The sequence below is a fragment of the Talpa occidentalis genome, unplaced genomic scaffold, assembly GCF_014898055.3.
Source record: "Talpa occidentalis isolate TD23 unplaced genomic scaffold, MPIMG_talOcc4v2.1 talOcc4.13, whole genome shotgun sequence".
NCBI lineage: Eukaryota > Metazoa > Chordata > Mammalia > Eulipotyphla > Talpidae > Talpa > Talpa occidentalis.
In genome coordinates, this window is record NW_023601322.1 from 89,331,720 (window position 1) to 89,356,675 (window position 24,956).

At 43.1% G+C, this 24,956-nt stretch overlaps 1 protein-coding gene across 6 annotated transcripts in view; it reads left to right on the forward strand.

The window, feature by feature from the left end:
- The window catches only part of PRDM5 (PR/SET domain 5), a 158,354-nt gene that overhangs the window by 34,489 nt on the left and 98,909 nt on the right, over positions 1-24,956 (forward strand). For all 6 annotated transcript variants that reach the window (XM_054694518.1, XM_037509506.2, XM_037509503.2 and 3 more), the window contains 3 exons: positions 41-163; positions 21,882-22,056; positions 24,388-24,562. In XM_054694518.1, coding sequence (XP_054550493.1) covers positions 41-163; positions 21,882-22,056; positions 24,388-24,562 — 473 coding nt within the window. The remainder of the gene's footprint in view (positions 1-40; positions 164-21,881; positions 22,057-24,387; positions 24,563-24,956) is intronic.

Below are 24,956 nucleotides of genomic sequence, written 5' to 3' on the forward strand. Positions count from 1 at the left end.
CTGCCTTCAGGTCTAACCCTAGAAGCCTTTTGTGTTTTAGGTTCGGGGGAGTAAGGGAGAAGTTCTCTACATTTTGGACGCCACCAACCCGCGACACTCCAACTGGCTGCGCTTCGTTCACGAGGCACCATCTCAGGAGCAGAAGAACCTGGCTGCCATTCAAGTGAGCTTATTTGCTTCTTGTTTGTACTACGTAGTGTGAGGAGAATGAACTAATTTAGAACCGTACTCCCTGTTTTAAATTTATTTCCCAATGACCTGCTTCAAATAACAGTAACTAACTCATAAAAGCAGAGAAATCTCATCTAGTCAGCATATGCAGGCAAGGCAAGCCTCGCTGTAAATTGACACCAGATCACTCACTTTACGAGAATTCTTGAGGGAATGAAATACATGGTCTGATATTGTCCTTGGCTGATCCTGCTTTCAAGTACTTTTAATTCATTTGGTGAGTGTTTATTGATAGTTCTTTTTATTTGATGGCTTATTGAGCTCATAGCATAATATTCTGTGTTATTGTTTGGAAAGGCTTCTTGGACAGAGTTTGCTTGTGTGTCTGCTCGTGACTACACTTTGAGCTTCTTGAGGGTCGTGTATGAGTCAGTGTTCACCAGAAAACAGAACTGGTAGGATCTGTCCCTCTCTTTATTTCTAACCTCCCAACCCCTCTGTCTCAGAGACAGACCGAGATTTATTTTAAAGGAATTGGCTCACATGCTTATGAAGAGCCGTAAGTCCAAACTCTGCAAAGCCAATGTCCCACTTTGAGTTCAGAAGTCACAGGCTGCTATAGAACAAGGAAGGGCTGATGGCCTGAGGCCCTGCAGGCTGCTGTAGGTCCGGGGAGAGCCACAAAATATTCGCAAAGAGCGAATATTCCAGTTGGGAGACCATCGGGCAGTAGGAATCTCTCTTAATGGGGGAAGTTCACCCCTCCCTCTCTTCACTCCCTTTTCTTTTTCTCCCTCTCCTTCCTTTCTTTCTTCCTTCCTATATTGTTTTACATCCTTGTTAATATTTTTGACAGTGTAGGATTTCTCCCCTCAGGTGTGGTCACTGTCCCTCTCCCACCACTGAACCCCTCATACTCCACCACAGTCCATTGTGCTCTCCCTGCACCCTCTTCTCACTCCTTCCACCACCCCCTTTGGATGCCTCAGATCTATGGTCAGCTTCCAGGGGTTGGCTTTAAAGTTTGTCTTTTTCCATTTAATCCAGCAATTCCACTCCTAGGTATTTACCCAAAGGACACAGAAACAGTAATTCCAAAGAGCACCTGCACCCCTATGTTTATAGCAGCACTGTTTACAATAGCTAAGCTTTGGAAACAGCCCAGATGCCCAAAAATAGATGACTGGATCAAGAGGATGCGGTATATATACACCATGGAATATTACTCAGCAATCAAAAAAGATAAACACATGCAATTTGCAGCACCATGGGTGGCGCTGGAAGGGATCATGCTCAGCGAAATAAGCCAGAAAGAAAAAGAAAAATACCGGATGGTCTCACTCATAGCAGGAATCTAGAAAACTTAAATAAAGGACCAGGAAAAAGAGTAACTATAAGAAAGAAAAAAATCAAAATCAACAAACAACTATGAACCAGAGACACACTATTGGGGGGGGCGGGGAAAGAAGGGCTTGGGGTCAAAATAAGGGGGTTGCAATTGTATGGGGAATATAAAAATAAAATTTAAAAAAAAATAAAGTTTGTCTTTTTCTGCCCCACTGTTTGGTTCTCTATACTCCACACATAAGGGACACCGTGCAGTATCACGTTTTCCATTCAGACCCATCCATACTGTACTTTACTGAAGTCCATCTGTTTACATGTTGATCTTATGCAGAATCACCGTCACAGAAATACTCAAAATAATGTTCGAACAAAGATCTGGACTCTTCCTTGACCCTGTCAAGCTAATGTAGAAAATTAACAATCTCAGGTGCCCCATGTTTGGAGCAAAGTTACAGTTGGTAGAAACTAAAGGAAAGGGAAAAGAATTAAGAGAAGTAACATTTTTTTGAAAGATTTTATTTATTTATACAAGAACTGAGGTACAGTCAGAGGCCTGGGAGGGTGAGAGAATTCACCAGAGACAGAGCAGGGAGCAGAACAGGCAGAAGGACCAAAGTACTCTGCTGAGGGGAGCAGCAGGCGAGGCAGGAGAGGTCTGCTGCACCATGTGGGAATCTCCCTGGCCGGCTGGGAATCGAACCTGCACTGCAGAGGCTGCAGACAGCTTCACAGCGCTGCGCTCAACCTGCTGCTCCACTGGGGAGGCCCCGAGAAGTAACATTTTTTAAAAGAGTTTAGCATGTGCACAATTCTTAAAGTTTCTTCTGCATCATGTTTGTGTTCAAAAGTTGTATTCAAAATTGTGAGAGCGTAAGAATTTGATGAGGGTTATGCTGATTTTACTTCATTCTGAGTATAAAACCCTCATTGGCAAGAAGGAGAATGCACAGAAATATTATTTTAAAGTAACTAGAAGACACAGTTGTCTAAATATTCCATCTCCTGATGTTATTCATAAACCAAATTCTTTCAGTACAAATAAGTATTGAATAACCAGTGTGATTGCTGTCTTGTTTTGTATGGATAAATGAGAGATGACTTACCAAAAGATTGGGTTGGGATGGAAATAGGCTATTTTGGTAACCAGAGATATTTGAGCCACTTTCTAGATCATTCACGATATGCGTTGATCCAACCACAAGTTTAAATTTATCTTTCTTTATATGTGCAGACTTTAATTTTATCAAGTGTTTTTGTATTGTTTCTTGGTTTCCTAAGGCAAACTCATCTCACAGAATCCTCAGTGTAGCTCATAGTTTTCCTTTGCAGATTGAGTTTAAAAGTTTCTTTGTAAATGTTACTATAGTCAAAACTGCCTCTTGTGGAACACATGGAATTTACTTTAGGCCAACCCACTGTTTTTCAGATTCATATTGTTTTAGAAATTAGTGTTCTACTGAAAGTACATTCTTTTCTCCTTATGCTTAAATAATGATTTAAAATTTTCCCGACATTCCTTAGTCTGAGAGATCTTGTTGCTCTTATTTCTGTACCATCAGCAGCAGCTGTCTTCGTTTGCCCAAACTAGCAGGGTGTTATATTTTTGAGTTTTCCCTCAGACTCCCTGAGGTCATTCTTGTTTAAGAGTTCCTCTCTCTGAGCATTTTGCTCGTAATGAGTCCTGGAGTTAAGTGAACACTGTCAGGCAGTGTTCCTGTCCCTCTAGCATAGCTCGCATCTTCTCTTTCTTAGTGACCACGCTTTCTAGCACATACACAATTTTCGTGTCCATTCAGTACAGTATTTTTTCTCCCTCTTGATCAACTATGTCTTTCCTTGAAAGAAGATGAGACTCTGCACACGATGACTCCTGTGACCTTAGGAACTCCAAGAAATGGGTTGTCAAGAAATGTTTTTGCGTAGAAAACATAGAAAAAATGTGTCACAATTATTCTGACAACCCAGTATTATTTAACTTAAAAGGGAGCTTTTAAGACATGGATTGAGAATAGATTGAGACTCATGTATTAGAGGCTCTTGAAACTTCATACTTGAATTTCATTAGAATCTATGTGTGTCGAGGCCACTGTGAGTGTCTTTGCATGCAAAAATGAGGGCAGTGCCTGGAATTCCTTTTAACACTATTTTGCCTTCTAAGAGGGGGGTTGAGTATTACCAAGTTTCTTGCCATGCAGCACAATATGGATCTTTCTTAGCTCCCTTGAGGTATGTCTTTTTTACTAGAACAGTAGCTGGAGTAGCAGACTGCTCAGGGTTCACAATCACCTCTGAGCTGGGGCAGAGAGCGTAATAGTTGGGTCACATGGCTGACAGCGATGTCAGCCTTCTGACTGGTTGGGGTACTCTCCTGAGGATTGCATTCCAGAAGCATTGAGTTGGTAAGAGAAGATCATAATGTTTCCTGCATAACATTATGAATCACTGGCATTCCAAATTGCATCTGAAATTTGGGGTATTCAGGAAATTTTTTATTTGAGCTGTATGTCCCAGGAGTGGAGTAAATGAGAAACATTTGTGGTTATATGGCTTGCTTGGTGGAAAACGTCAATACTTGGTCCAGTTTTTTTGGACAAGGGATTAAAAATTTGAGGTCTGTTTTGGCAGAGGTTTGGAGCTTCTTTGTGGAGACTCGATTATGTTTCTAGTTTTGCAATTTATTTGATTTTGGAAAATTTGCTTTGGAAACGATGATTTAAGTACCTGAATTATTAAAGAAGTATCTCGTAAGCAGACAGTCTTCCCACATGCATACATTTCAGGATAATCAGTTGAACTGTATTTTTCAGACTTCTGAAAATTATTTTCAACAAAACCAGAAAATTATGAGTGGTGAAAGATGTGACTTAAAGTGAACCAAAATAATTCTTAGGTTGCTTAAGAAATGGGTGATTCTTATAAAATGTTAATGTTACACTAAAGCCAAAATATATAGGTAATATTTGAAAATATATTTAACCTCAGTGTTTTTGCACTCTTAAAAATTTATAGTTTTGATAGAAAACTATTTCTTTAAATACAGAATTAAGTCATTTGAACCTGCAGTTTTGACTTCATTGGACATTGCAGAGGTGGTGTTTTATATCTCGTGTTCTTGAGGATACATTTTCAGACACATCTTCCCTGAGATGTTCTGCACTGGATTATCAACATAAGCACAAAGCTGGCTTGGTGTTCTAAGAAAAAGGAGCATGTGGAAAGCCATTTGGGTCCTGGCCCTCCTCATAAGGGGTGTCAGTGTGTGGAGATGGTTGAAGTGAATTGAGGAGACTGTGGGTATTGAGCCAAGCTTGTGGCATCAACCCAACTCTGCTCCAATTCCAGTGTCAGTTTCGTTTCCCCATTACTAGCAGAGCTATTTGATTACATTGCTTGATTGCCTAGCCCTGCCTTGTGATCTCCCTTGTGTGAGGATAGACAGTCTTAGGCAGTTCATCTGGGGTCTTTTCTCGGTGACACGTGACCTTTCAGCATAGCAGAGCTGGGGGATCAGACACACATCTCCAAAGACAGCAGCAGCTCAAATATGTTCTTTGGTTGGTGTGTTGCTAACAGATAGAAATCCATTTCTTGCTCTTCTGGAGAGTGGTAGGCCCAGGAACATGGGCTAGGTGTCTGCAGAAGGCTTCTTCCTGGTTTGTCACTGAGACTTATGGGAGAAGAAGAGAAATGGTCATTCGGTGTCCTAAAAAGGACGTTAACCTCATCTGTGAGGGCTCCATCCTCATGACCTATTTACCCCCTAAAGCCTTGGGCCATAATACCATCACACTGGGTATTAGGATTTAACATGTGAATTTGGGGGAACACAAACATTTAGCCTGTAACACCCTGAGACCTCATTACTCTTACCTTGGGAGGGTGAAGGTGCTTCTCAGTACTCCCATGTCAAGGCTTCCCCCCAACCCCCTGGCAGTTAAACAGTAGCAACTTGGTTGTTTCTAAAACACACAAAGGATCTTCTTCATTGTCATAAAGACACCAGGTCCACAGGCTCATCAAATAGTGTTGATGCAGATTTCAAATAAAAACATCAACCACACAACCTAAAAAAACAAATCTCAAAAGACTGATCACTTACACACAAAATTGTACTTTCTTCTAATTCTGCTTCTCTATTTTTGTTTCTTTTTATCAGATTTGTACAAATAGACTCTCTGCGATGTTTATTAGAATCTGTTACAAAATAGTAAGGTAATTTTCTTCAATAATATTGTAAAAAATCAGTAAAATAACTTGCAAGTTTGTTTTGCTTTGGTGGCTTTTCTTATAATAAGATACATATTTGACTTTCATTAGGGTAAAAGTTTAAGCTGAAATAAAATGATAAACATTTGGTTCTGTGAGGTTTTAAATATCAGCCCTACTGTGACCTGGTTCTTATAGGGAGTAGGGGAATGTTATTACTTATCAAGTTGTTATTTTCATATAGGTTGTTTATTGACAGGACACATGAGCATGTCTAGAAATGTTCTTAAAGTTATATGACATGATGATCTTGAATTATATAGATTGTAGTACTTAATAGTGATGATGATGATGATTGAATGAGGTTACTGTGCCAGTAAGTGGTTTTATTGTATTAACTTACTCAATACTGTGACCCTCTGAGGAAGGTTCTGGAATTATCATGCCCTCTGTCAGATGAGGATACTGACAGGTAGAGAGTGTAGCAAACTCCCCTGAGGCCACACAGCCCATGAGTGGCTGAGTGGGATTGGAACCAGGTATCTGTCTCTGCTGTCTGCTCTCTTCACCTTTGTTTTGATGCCTTCGAGTTGACATAATTCGTAAAGGAGGCAATTCAGGGGCCTCCCTGGTGGCACACGGGGTTAAAGTCGCAGCACTATGAAGCTCTCTGCAGCCACTGCAGCACGAGTTCCATCCCCTGCCAGGGAACTGACTCACATGGCACAGCAGACCTCTCCTGTCTCACCTGCTGCTCCCCTCAGCAGTGTATTTCAGGAGATCCACCTGTTCTGCTCCCCACTTTGTTTCTGATGAATCCTCTCACTACCCACCCCCGACACTTCTGGCCTATACTCCAGCTCTTATATGCATAAATAAATAAGTCCTTAAAAAAAGGAGGCAATTCAGATTGAAAATAACCTTTTCTCTTTCTGAACTTAGGTATTTTTGAAACTGCAGACAATTTGCACAACATTTTAATTAAAACTAAATGTCTTTAAGTTATTTGTTCCATGTCTTCCATGATCTTTCTGAAGTTCTCAGACTGTTGTAATTGAATACAAGGCCCCTTCTCCTTAGGAAGGTCATGCCAAGGCAGCATCTGTCCTCGCCTCTTTTTTGCCTCTGGTTCCTTTCTCCCCATCTCAGCTGCTAGCTAATGTGTTCAGAATGAGTTCAAATTAACGTTTAGCTCTCTTGACATGAATAGCAGTGAAATTTCAGGGTCAGTGAATTCCAGGTTGCATGGAGGGGACATTTTTGAATAGGTGGGACTTCCTGTGCTGCTCATGGCAGAAACATGACAGGTAGTTAGCTCCTCTTCTGCCCCCACTGAAGACCACACCTGGTTTCCAGGGTCCACGTCTCACCCAGAAGTGCAGCACCAAGCCTTGTTGCCCTTTGCGTGACATGAGGGCTTTACGAATCGCCTTTTTAGCGAGCCGACTTTTGAGCTGTTTCTTGGAGTGACTTCATCGAATCTCTCTTGTGTGTGTCTTGTGATTGTATTATCTGTTGCTGTCGAACACGTTTCCTCCAGATTTCAACAGCTTAAAACAACCAACATTTAGCACTTTGTTTTGTTTTCTGAGGGTTAGGGATTTAGGAGCGACTTAGTAGGGTCGTTTGGGGGTTCCAGCTCACGGACTCGCATGTGGTGTGGTCAGGGCTGCCTGAAATCTCTGAAGATGAGACCTTTCAATTCCACTTTGTTAAAGAAGAATAGTGTGGCTGCTTTTTGTGGGGGTGGGATAAGAGTTTTGAGCAGATATCAATATTTCAAGAGAGAGAGAAACATATACACACACACACACACACACACACACTGGAACGGTGCAGGAGGCAGGGGTCACACAAAGGTGTGAATCCTGGAGGCCGCCTTGGGTGTTCTTGGGGTGGCGTCTTCATGACTGGCTGCTGCAGTGATCAGTGGGGAAAACTTGCTGTAAGTTTAGAGTCCAGGACAAAACAAGCACTTGATGGAGATGCAGAAGGAAGACAGAACCCAGCCCCAGTTTGGATACTATTCAGAAAGGCAACTTGAAGCAGTAGCTTTCTGGCTGTGCCTGCTGGCTGAGCAGTTTCCAGCCCACATCCACCGGTTCCCAAGCATCTGCCGTGTGCCAGGCCTGTGTGCAGCATTGAGATATTATTTAAAAGGATGGTCTAGCTTTGCATCCATGATGGTGAAAACTTTGCTTCTCTCTGTGAATTAATGGCCATTATGCTTACCTCATTGGATTTCGGGGAAGATTAAATGAGATAACAGATGCAAAACACCTGGGCTCTCTAGATGCCAGTATTTTCATAATCACTGCCCCGCTAGGTTTGTAGTTTTTCTCTTTATGGCTTTGTTTATATATAAAACAGTAAAATGTGTTTTATTTTTTATAAATCCCTCTCAAGGTAGCTAATACTATTCTTAGTGTGTAGAAGACTTCTCAGTAAATACTCTCCACCCAAGGGACAGCTTGCTGTGAGGAATGACTGAATCTTTTTTTATTTTTGCTAAATTATTTTTTTGAGGTGACCTTGGATTACAACGCTGTATATGACTTTAGGGGTACAGGTTCACTTCTGCTCACATATATGATACCACGTCATGCCCAGAACTGAAGCCCCCATAGTCCATTGAGTTAGTCCAAACTAGACTATTGGGTTGTGAAGCAACAAGACTGTATTTAAGGCTCTGATTATCTGTAGTCACATTTGTAAAAAGACTTTCGACATAATGATGAGGTGCTGTTGGCACAGAGTCCAGTAGCAGCCGAGGGGCAACATTCACTGTGGAATACTTCTCAGCCCTCAGCCTTTGCTGAGGGAAGGGGGGAATGGCCTTCTCCTGACATGCTCAGCATGGGGCCCCAGCAGCCTGCCTCCCTGCACTGAGCAGCTTGGCTGGTGGCTGCCAGGGAGCACACATCCTCGTAGCCATCCGAGTTCTGTTCTGTGTGACATTGGACACCGGTGGGCGTGTGGCCTGTCTTCTCTGTGGAGAGATAACTGGTACTTTCTAGATGCAAGAAGTGACTATGGGGAATATATGTGTGCTGTGTTGAGACAATCATTAGGTGGAGTGGGTTGCAACCTGAGGGATAGATATAAGCACTATGGCTGTTTGTGCTGAGACACAGTTCAGATTTTTTTAAAAGATTTGAGTTTATGTAGTCTGATTGTCTCCTAGAAAACACATCTGCATCCTCCCTGCTCTCAGATAATTTTCAGAATGGGCAGTGCTGAAATGAATCCCAGAGAGGGTGGTCCTCAAACAGTCTAGAAGGGTCTTATGCTTTCCTTAATGCCGTAACCCAGCAAACCTCTTCCTTGGTATTAACCAAAAGGGAGCCCCTGGGCTCAGGAATATGTGCTCCTGATTGACTTTGGGACTTTGCTAGCAGCATGGGTCATAGTGAGAAAATGTGAGGTAGAACTGAGAACAGAAATTCTGTGTGATTATTCTTTTGGGGTAAGAGAGGGGTGCTATTATGTTTAACATGTAATTTATATTATTAAATTAAAGATGAATTATATATTTTTTAAGATTTATTTATTTATACATACAAGAATTGGGATACAGGCCAGGGGTGTGGGGGGGGGTGAGAAGATTCACCAGAGATAGAGCAGGGAACAGAACAGGTGGAGCTACTGAAATACGTTGCTGAGGGGAGCAGCGGGCGAGTCAGGAGAGGTCTGCTGCGTCATGGGTATCTCCCTGGCCAGGGTCAAACTCTTGCTGCAGAGGCTGCGGATAGGTTGTGTCTTATCCCCTTGTGCCACCAGGGAGGCCCCTAAGGATGAATTATATTTATATTGAGTTTAAAACTTAAAAATACTATTTAAAATATTCCCCCCATATTCAGAGTAGAACTCCAAAGTATCTAATCTATTCTCAGTCTCAGAGAGTTTATTTTCTATTTACTGCTGTGACTAGACTGAGCTCGTCAAGAGCAGCTGTTCAGTTTTTTTCCCCCTGTACCCATGAAGCCGGATTGCATCTTGTGGGGGCTCAGGACGTGCTTGATCTGGCTCCTCTGCTAAGTCTCTTGCCACTGCCCTGACGTGGTCTCCCTAGCTTACTCCTGCACCTCGGCAGTAAGGGAAGAACTTTGTTTCCTTTGAAATAACAGAAAGCAACTGCTTCCACCTGAACTCTAGCCTGCAGTTGGTGTGCATGTGGATGCTGGCCCGGCTGAGTCACATTTTCACTCTGCAAATGTGCCCATGTGTGCTGGTGTGTTCACATCTCTGTCCACTGTATGTTTTGATCTCTCAGTTGAAAGACTTTGTGCCAATAGCACCTCATCGTTATGTCGGAAATCTTTTTACAAATATGACCACAGATAATCAGAGCCTTAAATTCAGATAGTCTTGTTGCTTAACAACCCAACAGTCCAATCTGGGCTAACTCAGAACACGGGGACATAAAATAATAAATCGGCAAAGGCTAACAGGGAGGTGGTTTTTGCTGTGAGGCAGTTGGGCTTTTTCAGATGATATTTAACATATGTAACCACCAGCAACTGGTATTTGAGAATTAGCAACATTGCATTGAATCATTATAATGCTATATCATTCTAAGGTTTAAGAAGAGATAGGATGGAATTAAATAGAAGAAAGTTTAAAATCCCATAGTTGCTAAAAATGATAATGAAGCAGCATTTATTATAGATGCATTGAGGTGAACAATGCCCTGTTTATCAGAAGAGGAAATTTAGGAAATATATACTCATGTGAAAAGATATCTATGTATTTAACTACATGTGTAGTGTTAAAATAAAAATCTAGACACCTAAATTTAAGCATAAATACTGCAAAATGTGCATATAACACGAAACACTGAAATTAGCCACTTTGGAATCTTGAGTTTTCTAGGGAAATTTCTATTCAGAGAAAACTGTACTCCATTGAGGACATACATAGATTCTCATAAAAAGTTGAGCCACTGCTGAGCAATGCAAAGTAGAGTATGCAGGGTTCTCTATTCCAAAATTGAGTTCATAAAATATTCAAAAAGGTGAGACTTTCTCTTATAATTGACATATCTTTCAATTAAGGTAGCTCACACAGCGAAGTTACCCTGTATTCAGTTAGGTATATTAAATTCTGAGGATTTTTTGAAAACTCCTTGCTTACAAAACCTTAGGGAAAATACTATCTCAGCACTTAATCTAATTATTTTTGTTTGTGCTTTAGTCATTTTTAGAAATTTCACACAATTCAAAAATAGCAGCTGGGGAAAAAGATAGAGGGAGTGAATTTGCCAGGCTGTAGGTTATTGTCTGGTATTTTATGGCATCGAGAAGTATGGGTCCTGTAGAACAGGAGTGCTAACATTTGATTGTGGCCTTTATTTGGAGCTTTAAGAGAAATGCAGAAAGTAATTAAACCTATCATTATCTTGGTTATGTCAAGACTAGGAGCCATGTCTTTTTATTACACTTAATTAAATGGGTAATCAATTGACTAATGTGTCTGTGATTACTTAAGTTGGTGCTTAATGATCGTTTTATTTAATTCCTCTCCGTAGGCAGAGATTAAAGCAATCACACTTCCTGGTTTCTTTTCCTGTGGTTAATTAAGTCCTTTGAGATCTGGCTGTGTACACTTTACACATCTGTCTATTCTATTAGTTTTCAGACAGGAGTGTGGTCCTTTCTGAGAAAGAAGGTGTGGTCCTATTCTTCCCCAAGTAATAACATGCACACCCAAACTTTCTCTTCTGTGGCTTCATTCCATGCCCATTTCTAGAGTTGGGAATGTGGCATGGTGCTTTGTTTTTGCTTTATTGAATTAAAAAAGCTTATTATCAGTGATTTGTGTGCTTGTACTGACCTTCAGTATGTATATTCTGCATTGTTTCAATTTTTTTTTTAAGATTTATTTATTTATACGAGCACTGCATACAGTCAGAAGCACAGGAGGGTGAGAATTCACCAGAGACAGAGCGGGGAACAGAACAGGCAGACTGACGACGGAGGACACTGCTGAGGGGAGCAGCGGGCGGCAGGAGACATCTGCGTGCCATGTGGGACCCTCGCCAGTGGCTGGCGGCCGGGTATCAAACTGGCACTGCAGAAGCTGCGGGCAGCTTCGCAGCCCAGCGCTCAACCGCTGCGCCACCAGGGGAGGCCCACACACACTTTCTGTTTACTGGGTTCCTCCTGTGTGTGTTCTCCAAATCTGGGCTGTCACCTCATACCAGACAGCCCTTGCTGACCCTTGCTGACTCCATAAGCTCTTTCCTTTCTGTGCCCAGAAGCTTCTTGTTCCTGTCTGTCCTCACACTCACCAAGCCACTTCCCTTTTTTTTATTGAGGTAACACTGCTTTAGAACACTGTGTAAGATGTGCAGAACAACACAGACACGGTCATTTGCAGGGTAGTTGGCGATGAGAGGATGAAGTGGGTTCCAATGATGGGGGGCCACTTGGTAAGAACCACATTTGGAGCCATGACTGGTTCTAAATGTTGAGAATCCTGAGCTTGCCTGGAGATGGCAGTGAACCAGTATATGTTCCTGGTGTGTGTCTAGAGCGGAATTAGAATGTGATTCTGGACGTGCATATTGAGGGTGACCAGCTGTTTGGTTTGCTCTGGAGTCTCCCAGTGTAAGCACTAGCCTCCCATCGCCTTGGAAGCCCCACAGGTGTGGCAGAATAGCTGGTGGGCATTGAGATGTCGTTTAGACTGCGCTTGGTCTCCCAGCCAGAGTAGCACATCAGTAAGTTAGCAGGTGAGCGAGCGTGACACCCAGAATCCCAGGCAGAACATTCCAGACTCTGTGGAGGCAGGCGCTAGGGTGGAATTATAATCGGGCTGAGATTCGGCCAAATGAAACTTAGTCAAAAGCGGCATTGTTGAAGCAACTTGTAGCGCCAGCAAGGCACAAGGCAGCTTCTCTATGGAGCCTGCAGAAGGGTACAGGAGAGTCCTGGAACCCTCAGTGTTTTTTTCAGGCTTCTAATGATCTTACTACACCAGTTGTAGCGAGGCAACCAGGTGCAGGGCAGACAGGTAGGCTGGTGGGCTCCTGTCCCGCTGTGATTCTTTACTCTTTCTGGGCTCTCTGGCGTTCTCTTGTCTCTCCCTCGCATGGTTGTTCCCGCTGCTCTCTGCCCCATGGTCCTCTGTCGCCCGGTCCCCTGCTGCACCGCCCTTACATGACCAGCTCCAGGGCTCAGGTGTGCCGCTCGCGCATGCCCACATCGTGCTCCAGATGCTGCCGTCAGGCACGTGTGCCCCGCGCACACGCTCCTGTGCCCCGCGCACACGCTCCTGTGCCTGGCGCCCAGGTGCCTCCCGCATTCAGGGCCACAGGTGATGGCCATGGAGGCCAGCAGCGCAAAAGCCTGAGCAATCTTCATTTACCCCGCACAACCTCATTTATGGGACAGATTTTGAAACAGATTTTTAAGCACTGGCTTGCAAGTTTTATTATTATATTAGTAATAGTAATAGCTACCGTTCAAGTGTCATGCACTTGCTAAGTTTTACATTCTCACTTTTAATCCTTGCAGTTGGCATATGATAGGCACTATCCTTTGCTCCATTTCACAGATGAGGAAACTGGTGGTTTGCCAGCCGAAGCTGTTTGCTCAGTTATACATCTAATTAATCATAAAGTCTTTGAATCCTCGGAAGCCCAAAGCCCTTGCTTCTTCACCATGGAGTACTGGCTCCTAGCAGATGACGCTGCGAAATACTTGCAATTTCTTCCACTTAGAAACAAATCCTATTAATGTCTATGTTGATAACTGCATGGGCAGGAATGGCCAGTGCAGGTTTTCCATGATTCGAGCAGATGAGGTGAAGGAGTGAGTCCTGGAGCCCTCAGTGGTTTCTCAGGCTTTTATTGGGATTTACCAGGTACATGGCAGGCAGGGGTGCTGGGGGGCAGGAAGGCTGGCAGGCCTTCTCTGGTGGTTCTTCTGGCGTCCTCGTGATGCCGCCCTTATCAGCACAGTATGAGCCCAGGTGAATCCACCCTGTATACATGCCCACACCCTATTCCAGGTGCCCGCCATCAGACATGCATTCAGGACTGCAGGGTTCTGTCATCAATCCTAATGGCGGGAGTGCAGAAAAGCCTGATATCATTTACTTACCCTACAATAATTTTATCTTTTGGGGTGGTGATTAAATATATATGTAGCCTACATACATGAAAAGCTATACATTTCATATATGTAATTTACATATTTGAAAAGTTTTTCATATATGTAGTTTTTTTTCCTCTAAAATGACATTTGCTATTTCTATAATTATTAAAGTTTAACAAAGCTTTTATTTTTTTTTTTGGGGGGGGGGCAGGACTTTTTTTTAAGCCTGTTAACAAAGTTTTAAAAACAGTTAGTTGTGGGCCTCCCCTGGTGGCGCAGTGGTTGAGTGCTGGGCTGCAAAGCTGCCCGCAGCCTCTGCAGCGCCAGTTCGATCCCCGGCCACCGGGTGAAGGTCCCACATGGCGCACAGACCTCCCCTGCCGTGTCCGCTGCTCCCCTCAGCAGTGTGCTTCGTCAGTCTGCCTGTGCTGTTCCCTGCTCTGGCTCTGGTGAATTCTCTCACCCCCCCGTGTTTCTGACTCTACCTAGTGCTTGTATAAAAAAATTAAAAAAAAAAAAAAAAAACAACAGTTATGTAGGGTCAAGGAATGGACACGGTGCAGGTTTCCTGATCCAGCAGACCGGGTAAAGGAGGAGTCAGAGTCCTCAGTGGCTTTTTGCAGGTCTTTTTATTGGGATTTACCCAGTACATGGCAGGCAGGGGTGCTGGGGGGCTGGGAGGCTGACCAGCCTCCCAGCCGCCAGCAAGTCTTCACTCTATCTGGGCTCTCAGCCTTCTCTCAGCTTCTGCTTCTCTTGCTTCTCTCTTGGCTTCTCTTTTGGCTTCTACTGGCGTCCCCATGACCCGCCGCCCTGAAAAGCAGTCTCAGCCCAGGTGAATCCCATCTACCTGTGCCCACACCCTATTCCAGGTGCCGCCATCAGGCCTGCATTCAGGACCGCAAGGATCCATCATCTATCCTGATGGCGGGAGGGCAGAAAAGCCTGACATTTTTCCTTACCCTACAAGTTAGTTGTTAGGTATTTAATTTTTTCCAACTTATACAGTTCATCATTTAGGCTCCTTAAACTTCTTGGTGTTACAAACAGCTTAAAGTAGAAATAATTTGCCAAAAATGGCATGCAAATAAAATTAAAATGAAATAATTAAAAAACATAAAAAATTCAGCTGCTATAAAATGTAAGCAATGAGGAACCATCACATCACTTTGTGCTGTATCCCTGTGTCAGGACTAGGAACACAAGTGACTGAAGGTATTTACTGTGTTCAGACCTTGCTGGTAAACAGCTTTTTTTAGCTCAAGCATTTTCAGCAGAATCACCTGCAGCCAATGGCAGCATAAACTGGACACTATCCCTGATTTAGTTTCAAAATCGGTGACTGTTCCTAAAATTTAAATACAAGGAATGATTGTGTTATGGAGAAATTGTGTTCAAGGGAATAAGCCACAACTCAACGACCAGAAATAAGAAATATATTTCAGGATTCTCTATTAAAACAGTTGCTGAAGCTGGAGCAGATCAGAGCGAAGTTAATCACAACAGGGGTTTGTAATTCTTACAGGTAATAATGTGGAACAGAACCTATGGTGGCTTTCTGTTTTCTCATTTCTAGCATACAGATGGAAAATATATCCTTCAGCCTGTAATGCTGCCATTACTTTTATTACATGAAAGCTTTCACTGCTTGTGATCTTGTATTTTGTAAGAAAGATACTTCGCCGGTCAAATATGTTCAAAATCAGTTGCTCCTCCATATTTGGTCTTCATCCACAGTTCCTGGCCTGTGGCTCCCCAAAACCTGAGGATTTCCTAAGGAGGGAGAGTGTTACAGGTGTCTCTTACTATTTTTTTACAAAAAGATTTATTTATTTATGCATACAAGAACTGGGGTATAGGTCTGTAGGGAGCAGGAATGACACTGAGCAGGTTTTCTAGGATCCAGCAGACTGGGTAAAGTAGGCGACAGAGTCCTCAGTGGTTTTTTGCAGGTCTTTTATTGGGATTTAGCGGGTACATGGCAGGCAGGAGTGCTGGGGGGCTGGGAAGCTGGCTGTCCTCCCAGCCCCCCAGCAAATCTTCACTCTATCTGGGCCCTCTGGCGTTCTCTGCTTCTTTCTCGGTTTCTTTTTCAGCTTCTGCTGCTTCTCTGCTTCTGCTGGCGTCCCCGTGACACCACCCTTAAAAGCCCAGTCTCAGCCCAGGTGAATCCCATCTACCTATGCCCACACACTACACCAGGTGCCCGCCATCAGGCCTGCATTCAGGACCGCAAGGATCCATCATCTATCCTGATGGCGGGAGGTCAGAAAAGCCTGACATTTTTCCTTACTCTACAAGGCCAGAGTTGTGGGGAGGTAGGAGGATTCACTTGAGACAGAGTGGGGAGCAGAACATGCAGATATACTGAAATGCACTGCTGAGGGGAGCAGCTGGCGAGTCAGGAGAGGTCTGCTGCGCCGTGTGGGTTGCTCCCTGGCAGGAGATCAAACTCGGGCTGCAGAGGCTGTGGACAGCTTCATAGATTGTGTCTTAACCCCTTGCACCATCAGGGAGGCCCTCTCTTATTATCTTAATGAATATAACTTTTGGAAAACACCGGAGGTGGGGGCTGGTTGCCAGGGAAAACAGCGAGAATGGAGGGTGGGGTTTTTACTCCTGCCCATGATTCCCGGGAGGGGAAAGGGCCTTGTGGCTGAATCCAATTGTTGATGACCAGTGAGTTTATCAGTCGTGCCTGTGTAGCGGAGCCTCCATAAAAACCCACCAGGTGGGGCTGGGAGAGCTGCAGGACTGGGGGCTACGTGGCGCTTTGGGGAGACACATCTCCTGGAGGGGGCTTGGCAGCTCCATGCCTTTCCCCTGACTTGGCCCTACGCTTCTCTTCTGTCTGGCTGCTGCTGACTCCGGTCCTTGGTAACCTGGATATCCGGTAAGCCAACAGATTCTCTGAGCCACTCTGGCACATGAACCTGCAGCCGGATTTGCGCGAACCTCTGATGCAAAGCCCGTTGGTCACCAGCCCAGGGGTTACCCTGAATTTGGGCTGTCACCCAAAGTCTGAGGATGGGCTCGCGGGGGACCTCCAGTCTGTGGCTGGTGGCCAGCACCGCTGACGCCTAAGTGGGGCAGAGCTTGGGAGGCTAACCCCTTGACCTGTGGGATCTGCCATGTGTGGGCAGAAGTGAGCTGGGTACAGCTGAAATCTTAGAAACCCCGCTGGCTTTTTTTTTTTATGTTGGAAGCCTTCAGGCTGCTGTGTGACGATGTTCTTTTATCACAGGACCTAGACGCAGGCAGGCTGTGCCTCAGGGTTGCAGTTAAGGTTAATGCTACCATGTTTTAAAATGAAAAATTCTTATCTTCCCTTAGAGCTATGAAGGCCCTCACAAAATTGGTGATTAATGTGCTGAAAAGACATTCAGGGAACTTCCTTGGATATTGATCAGATAAGCCCTGAGATTTATGACTCTGTTTTGTGATGTTCATTAGGTGAATCCGAGGTGGAGTGGGGCAGCTCTTAGCTAGTGCTTTCCAAACCCTGGAAAGTCTAGCATCTCAGTTAATCTAGAAAGAGACCTCTCTTTCCCTGAGTGTGTTGTTTTTTTTTTGTTGCTTAAGTGTTACTGTTTGTAAAGGCAGGACCAGGCACAGTGCAGGTTTTCTGATCCCATGCAGACAGGGTAAAGGAGGAGTCAGAGTCCTCAGTAGTTTTGCAGGTTTTTTATTTGGGGTTCACTAGGCATATGGCAGGCAGGGGTGCTGGCTGGGGGGCTGGCAGGCAAGTCTTCACTCTATCTGGGCTCTCTGGAGTTGGTTCTGCTGCTTCTCGGCTTCTCTTTCGGCTTCTGCTTCGGCTTCTGCTGCTGCTACTACTGCTGCTGCGTCCCCGTGACGCCGCTCTTAAAAGAACAGTCTTAGCCCAGGTGAATCCTATCTACATCTGCCCACACCCTACTCCAGGTGCCCGCCATCAGGCATGCATTCAGGACAAGGATCCATCATCTATCCTGATGGCGGAAGGGCAGAAAAGCCTGATATTTTCTTTACCCTACACTGTTGCATCAAAATTGATGTTCTTATTGAAATACCACCTTTCATGTTTCTGGAGGTATGAAATTCAGAAGTTTCCAAGGATGTTCTCAATGTTATGGCATCTTCCTTTAATGTATTGTAGCTAGTTGTTTAATTTGCTTCAGTGCTTTGTGTTGTGGTTTTTGGAGTGTGTGGGTTTGGAGTGCAGGGTCCTTGGGTTCATTCTGGAAAAGGTGTCACCAGAGCTCCCGTTTCAGCAGCACACAGCGAGTTCCCCAGGTGAGTTTCTCCACGAGACAGAGACATTAATTATATTTAAAGGGCAGGTTTATTAAGGAAAGGGACAGAAAACTAAAGACACTTGCAGAGACACAAGTGGGCAGGAAGAGCTGTCCCAGAAGGACAGGTTTGCTGACAGAGGCCTGCAGGGTTGCAGGTGGGCAGCCTTAAGGAGAGCTGTCTCCACTGAGGGAGGTCAGTAAAGACAAGCCTGCAGGTAGAGGTCACGGGCAGGCAGGGAGGCAGCTCCACTGCTGAGGGAGAAAGTTGGTGAAAAGAAGCACCTGTATAGTCACAGGTGGGCAGTGGATTGCTGCCCCTCCCCACCTCTTGTGCAGAGACTGCACTGGCATAGTCTCCTCTGTTTGGGAGGGGCTCACTCCTTGTGACCCTACAGTTGCTAATTTTGAATAACTAAAATTTGAAAGGGAGATCCTACAATGGACTCAATCTCCATATCTTTACCTTTGGATGTGCTCTCCAAAACCTGCTTGGATGTTATGCTTTGTAATCTAGGCGTCTGCACCTAAGGATATTAGTTTCTGCAACTGTGTCTTCTGTGCCTAAGGATCTTGGTTGCCATAGCTGTGTCAATGGCTATGCTAATCTCTTGTACCCCAACCTCCTTGTGAGCCTGGTTTCTGGTCTTGTAGCGCCTCCTTTACAGTTTTTTTTTTTTTCTATTCTTGTCCTCCATCACTTTGGACTTTCACGTAGGTTCTCTCTTGCACGCTATTGCTGAAAATGATTGTCCTTTCTATCTCTCCCTTGGACTGTTCTCATAGATACTGGTGCGGTACATACACACAGTGGAATATTACTCAGCAATGAAGAAAGATAAACTCATGCCATTTGCAGCAACATGGATGGAGCAGGAAGGGATCATGCTCAGTGAAATATGCCAGAAAGAAAAAGAAAAATACCGGATGGTCTCACTCATAGCAGGAATCTAGAAAACCTAAATAAGGGACCAGGAAAAAGAATAACTATAACAAAGTAAAAATCAAAATCAAAAGCAACTATAAACCAGAGACACACTACGGTGGGGGTTGGGGGGCAGAAGGGAGTAGGATCAAAACAAGGGGGGTGGGAATTGTATGGGAACTATAACCAAGATGAAAATACATACACTGTGCCAAAATGAAAAATGATGTAAAAATACAAGAAAGCAAAAAACAACAAAAAAATTTAATAGACTCAAATTGACTAATTAAATTAATAATATACAATGGGGGATGTTTCTGACCTAAAGATAACTGTAAATAAAACTAGTTTATCTTGCAATTATGTAAAAGAAACAAAACTAAAAAAACAGATTGAAATAGAGACTAGCCCTCGCCCATTCTGGAAATAACTATAATAGTTTGATGCGTATTTTTCCAGTTTTTCATGGGGTTCCTGCTCGTGTGTACGTCCAGTCCATCCATTCACTCGTTACACATTACTCTTTCCTCTCCCTGTGCTCCCCGGCCCTCCTCCTGAACATAAGTGCTGTGATATTGCCCAGGGAGAGGAGGCTTTGTTCCGCCTTTTGAACTTGATTGAATTTGACTCCTGGTGGAGCTCATTGTCTTGTCCTTTCCTCCCCTGGCCTACCGCAAAGGTCCAATAAATCCAGGCTACGCTTTGCTTCTTTTTCTCCCAGGCAGCCTCACTAGGAGGCCTCTTAGAACAAATTCCGCAACTCTGTAAAAGACAGCACTGCTGGTGTTGCTCCTGGGGGCTCCTGGCCCCTGGTCTGGCTTCCCTGGTGATTGGCCTCAGGCCCGGAGGGGCTTTTGTGCCACAGGATTCCAAGTGTGAAGTCTCTGTGGGGTTTCCTTGGGAAGCAGCCTCTTCTTTGTAGGACCTGCCCTTCTGTGTCTGTTCTGCCTTGAGATTCGCTCTGCGTTTGTTATCAGTCATTTGAGCTCTGTCTGATTTCTGTCTTCTAGAATTTCCTTGAAAAATGTTGACATGTTGATGGGGGACCTTGCTGTCTTGTCTGCTCCCTTGCCACTGAGTGGGATTTAGAAGTGAGGTGCGGTGCACAGGGAGATTCCCTCAGTGCTTGGGACCTCCTGGATGCCTTGTCCAGTGATTGGAAAATTCCATTTCTTGTTCAGCTCTGTGGAAATTCTAGCAGGGTTGGTTTGTAGCTCCTCCGGTGTGTGTTGTGACTTGAAAGTATTGTTTCCTTTCAGTTTGGCATTTCATGTTAATCATAGTGAAATCATTCATCATAATGAAGTCATTAATATCTCATTACACTCTTTGAGTATGTAAATAACATCATTACTGGAACTTCTTGTACATTTACAGGCCTCTGCAAGGTGTTAGCCACATCCTGCGAATGAGTGCTGCAAAATTCACTTTCAATGATTACCCTTAAATGTCACTGTCTCCGTAAACTATGCATTTGTGTCCCATTGTGTAGGGAACTGAATACTATCAGTTTCTTTTTCTGGTGCCCAGCTGAGCTGCAGACATGAATAGTAACTTTAATGGGCACATAGTAGTTAGAATGACTTCCTAATTACTGTCAGAAAGAAGTATTTTATTTTTTACATTGTTGTTAATTTTTAAACAATATTCGCTTCCCCCCACCCCCTCAGGTGTAGTCTCCATAGTTTCCTTCCCCAAGGCACCTGTGCACCATCACCTCAGTCCCCTGTGCTCCTCCCTCCGTCCCTCTGATCGCTCTCCCTCCTCCCCTGCAGGATTTCTCTGATTTATAATTGTTTGTTTTTGCTTTGTTGTGTTTTGTACTGTCATTTTTTTACACTGATGTCTTATTTGGTTCCCCTATATTCTTGCTATAAGTGAAACCATGTGATATTTTTCTTTTTCCTTCTGGCTTATTTCACTGAGCATCATTCCTTCTAGCTCCATCCACGTTGTTGTGAATGGCATGAGTTTTATCTTTTTGATTGCTGTATAATATTCCATTGTGTATATATACCACATCTTCCTGATCCAGTCATCTATTTTTGGGCATTTGGGTTGTTTCCAGGTTTTACTTAATGTAAATAGTGTTGCAATAAACATAGGGGTACAGGTGGTCTTTTGGATCAGTGTTTTTGTGTCCTTTGGGTAGATCCCTAGGAGTGGAATTGCCAGATCGTATGGTAGCTCCATTTTTAGTAGACTGAGGAACCTCCAGACAGCTTTCCATAGTGGTTGCACCAGTTTGCACTCCCACCAGCAATGTAGGAGAGTTCCTTTTTCACTGAATCCTCGTCAACATTTGTTGTTGCTTGTTTTTTTGATATGTGCCATTCTTACTAGTGTAAGGTGGTATCTCAGTGTGGGTTTGATTGGCATTTCCCTGATGATAAGGGATGTTGAACATTTTTTCATATGCCTGTTGGCTGTTTGCATTTCCTCTTTGGAGAAATGTCTTTCAAATTCTTCTGCCCACTTCTTGACTGCATTATTTACTTTGTTTTTGTTGACTCATGTGAGTTCTTTGTATATCTTTGTGATCAGTCCCTTACCACTTGCATGGAGTGCAAAAATTTTTTCCCAGTCAGTGGGGTGCCTCTCTGTTTTGGTTAATGTCTCTTTTGCTGTACAGAAGCTTTTCAGTTTGATGTAATCCCAGGCATTTATCCTTTCTTTAACTTTCTTTGCTTTGGGTGATGAGTCTTTCAAGATGTTACTGAGATTTATGTCTTGTAGTGTTTTACCTATATTTTCTTCTATGTAGTTTATGTAGAAACAAGTACTTGACTCACTATTTTGCAGGAATGACTGAGATTCATTTGACCAACAGCATTTTTTTTTCCAAATTTTTTTTCTCAGGAAGGAGAAAACATTTTCTATTTGGCAATTGAAGATATAGAAACAGACACAGAGCTTCTGATTGGCTACCTGGACAGCGACATGGAGGCAGAGGAGGAAGAGCAGCAAATCATGACAGTGATCCAAGAAGGCGAAGTGAGACCTTCTAAAGGACAATGCTCAGCTAGCAGAAAAGGTATTGCTCCTCAAGTGTGGTTTGAGAGAATGATAGTTGTAGGGGAAATACAGTTGGGACTGGAGTTGAACTATAGTTGCATTCTAGTAGAATGCTCTCAAAATAGAGCTAGTTTATGTCAAAACTGCTTTTGGAGGGGATCCTGCTGTGTGTCTATCTTTCTTCCAGCAGAAGACCTTGCAGGGTGTGGGTTCACCTGGAGGTTGGCCAAGGTCAGAGGTGGCTCCTGGCTGTGGGGCTCTTCTGTGCAGCAGGCCCCTTGGGTGGGAGGAGTTTTGGCATCTATACCTGAATCTGCCACTAGTCAACCTGGTTATGGGGCATATTACTGCCTCTCTGACTTGACTTTATCATGTGTTCATCAGAGGCAAGAGGAAAGGGGCTGTGCTGGCTTCTATGAGATTATTCTTGGGGCTCCCTTCTCTTGGAGATCCTTAAGAATCTGGAGCTGCTGGGGATCTTTTAGGTTTCGATCCTAAAGGCCTGCGGGATGGCTAGGTCATCTTAGCTGGGTCCCCCCAAAAGTGTGACCTTTGGCCAGTCTTCTAACCCTGGAGGTCGACCTCACTTGTTTGTCACCTGCTTGGGAATAAACCATTCTTATTGGGTCTTGTTTCTTGTGTTAGACTCCTGATGGGGTTCGAGGGAACTCTTCCTGATAGGATAGGTACTCACAGTTTGTTAATGATTATTACTGTTGAGTGTATGTCCATTGCATTTGGCAGAGTCCCCTCAGGACGATGGCTTTCTTCTACTAGCTGTCATATAGTACTGTCTTGCATTTTCCGTTCTCTGTGTGCCCCTGCTGAGTAAGTGTGAGCGTTCTTAGCATTGCTGGCTTATGCTTTTGTTTATTTTAGTTGGATTATTTAAGGAGAACATGAGGACGAGCTGTCTGTTGTGTTTTTCAAATAAGCATTATGCCTTTTGGAATGTCAGATTTTGAGTAACGGGATTTTTTTTTTTTTTTTTTGTATTTTTCTCCTCCACTACCCAGGGTTTGATGTCGCTGTGTCTTTCACTGCCTATCTGTTACCACCCTGGTTTTTCTTTAGTTAAAAAAAAATTCCATTTTCATAATAAGAATCATCAGAAACTTCAAAACATTTTGAAAAGATGTAAATGACTTACTTACATTGTTTCTAAAAGCAAATAAATCATTCAAAACAAGAATGACTAACCAAGCAACGAAAGAAACCAGGGAGACACCCAAATGTCTAACAGTGGAGAATTTGGGCAAATCAGTTACAGTACCTTATTTATTTATTTATTATTTTTTTAAAGATTTATTTATGCATACAAGAATGGGGGTACAGGGCAGAGGTACAGGGGGTGAGAGGATTCACCAGAGACAGAGCGGGGAACAGATCAGGCAGACTGACTGAACTATACTGCTGAGGGGAGCAGCAGGCGAGACAGGAGAGGTCTGCTGCACCATGTGGGTTGCTCCCTGGCTGGGGATCAAACTTGTGCTGCAGTAACTGTGGTCACCTTCATAGTTTGCATCTTAACCCCTTGCACCACCAGGGAGACCCTTACCTTAATTTTTTTAAAAATACCTTGACTTGGTATAATGTTAAGTGGGGAAAAAAGAGCAGCAAATGAAAATGCATATAAAGTATGATCATAAATGTAGCTATTTCTTGATTTTTGCATAAAAAATGAATTTGCAAATAACAAGTCAGACCTGGGAATAGGTGGTCTCTTTGTTATGGGACTATAGGTGATTTAATTTCATTCATATTTTCTAAATCTTACTTGTAAATCAGAAAATACATGGAATTGAAATATATTTTGGCAAATTTGAATGGAGTCCTGTCTGTCTGCTTGGGACTGAGGAACCTCATTGTACCTACTGTAAAGAGTAGTTTTGATGACCTTGGTCTTTTTTCACATATGTAAGATTCCCTTTGTTAATTACGTGTAGTTCACTTCAGTTGGATTTTTCTTTGTTTGGCTAAAAAATGAACTCAAAATAACCTTTTCAGGGACAACTTTTAATTTCCAGTGAACATTTGTCATAACTCTTTGATGTGTTAAGTTACCTTGTAGGGTAAATTCAAAGTTGACTTCATTTTGTATTAATTTGGTGAAACAAGTGAAATGACTGAAATGATTTAAACAAGTGAAATGATTTAAACAGTAATGTATTTCTCGCCAATAACACCTGCTGTTAAATTTCATGGACAGCGCTATTACTATTCATAGAGATGTTCAGGATTACTGACTTGATACCATTAAACTCAGTTATTAATTGATCTTGAAATGAGGACAAACAGTCCTTGTATCTAAATTTTCATATTAAAAATCTGTTTCCTTGTGAATGTGCAGATTGCTTTGACTGCGAAGAGGACTATGCCTGTCCTCAGTGTGAGTCGAGTTTTACCAGTGAGGAAATCCTTTCTGAGCATCTTCAGACACTGCACCAGAAACCCAGAGAGGAGAAAGAATTTAAATGCAAGAACTGTGGGAAGAAATTCCCAGTAAAGCAGGCTTTGCAGAGACAGTACGTACAATAAAGAACACCTTATAAGCTAACACTGTGTTCAAATGATTCCATTTGGTTTGTCCTATAGCTTCTAAGCTATGTGCTTTGCTGTGAGTGTGTGTGTGTATTTGAATGTGTGTTTGTGATGAAGATAGAGAGAGATTTAAGCATTCCACATGTTCATTGTCATTCTGGTTAATTCACCTTGTTTTAGTACATTGATTTTTGAAACATTCTGATGATGAAGCTTAGCTAGTAAAGATTGTTTATGTTAATATATATAGTTAGTAAAAATTGTTTATGCTAATATATCATCATATTTAATACCTTACTATAAAACAGCATCTCACTGGTTTGAAGTAGTTTATTTCACAGAAACTTCGGAGGAATAATCCGAAGATGAGTAGCTGTA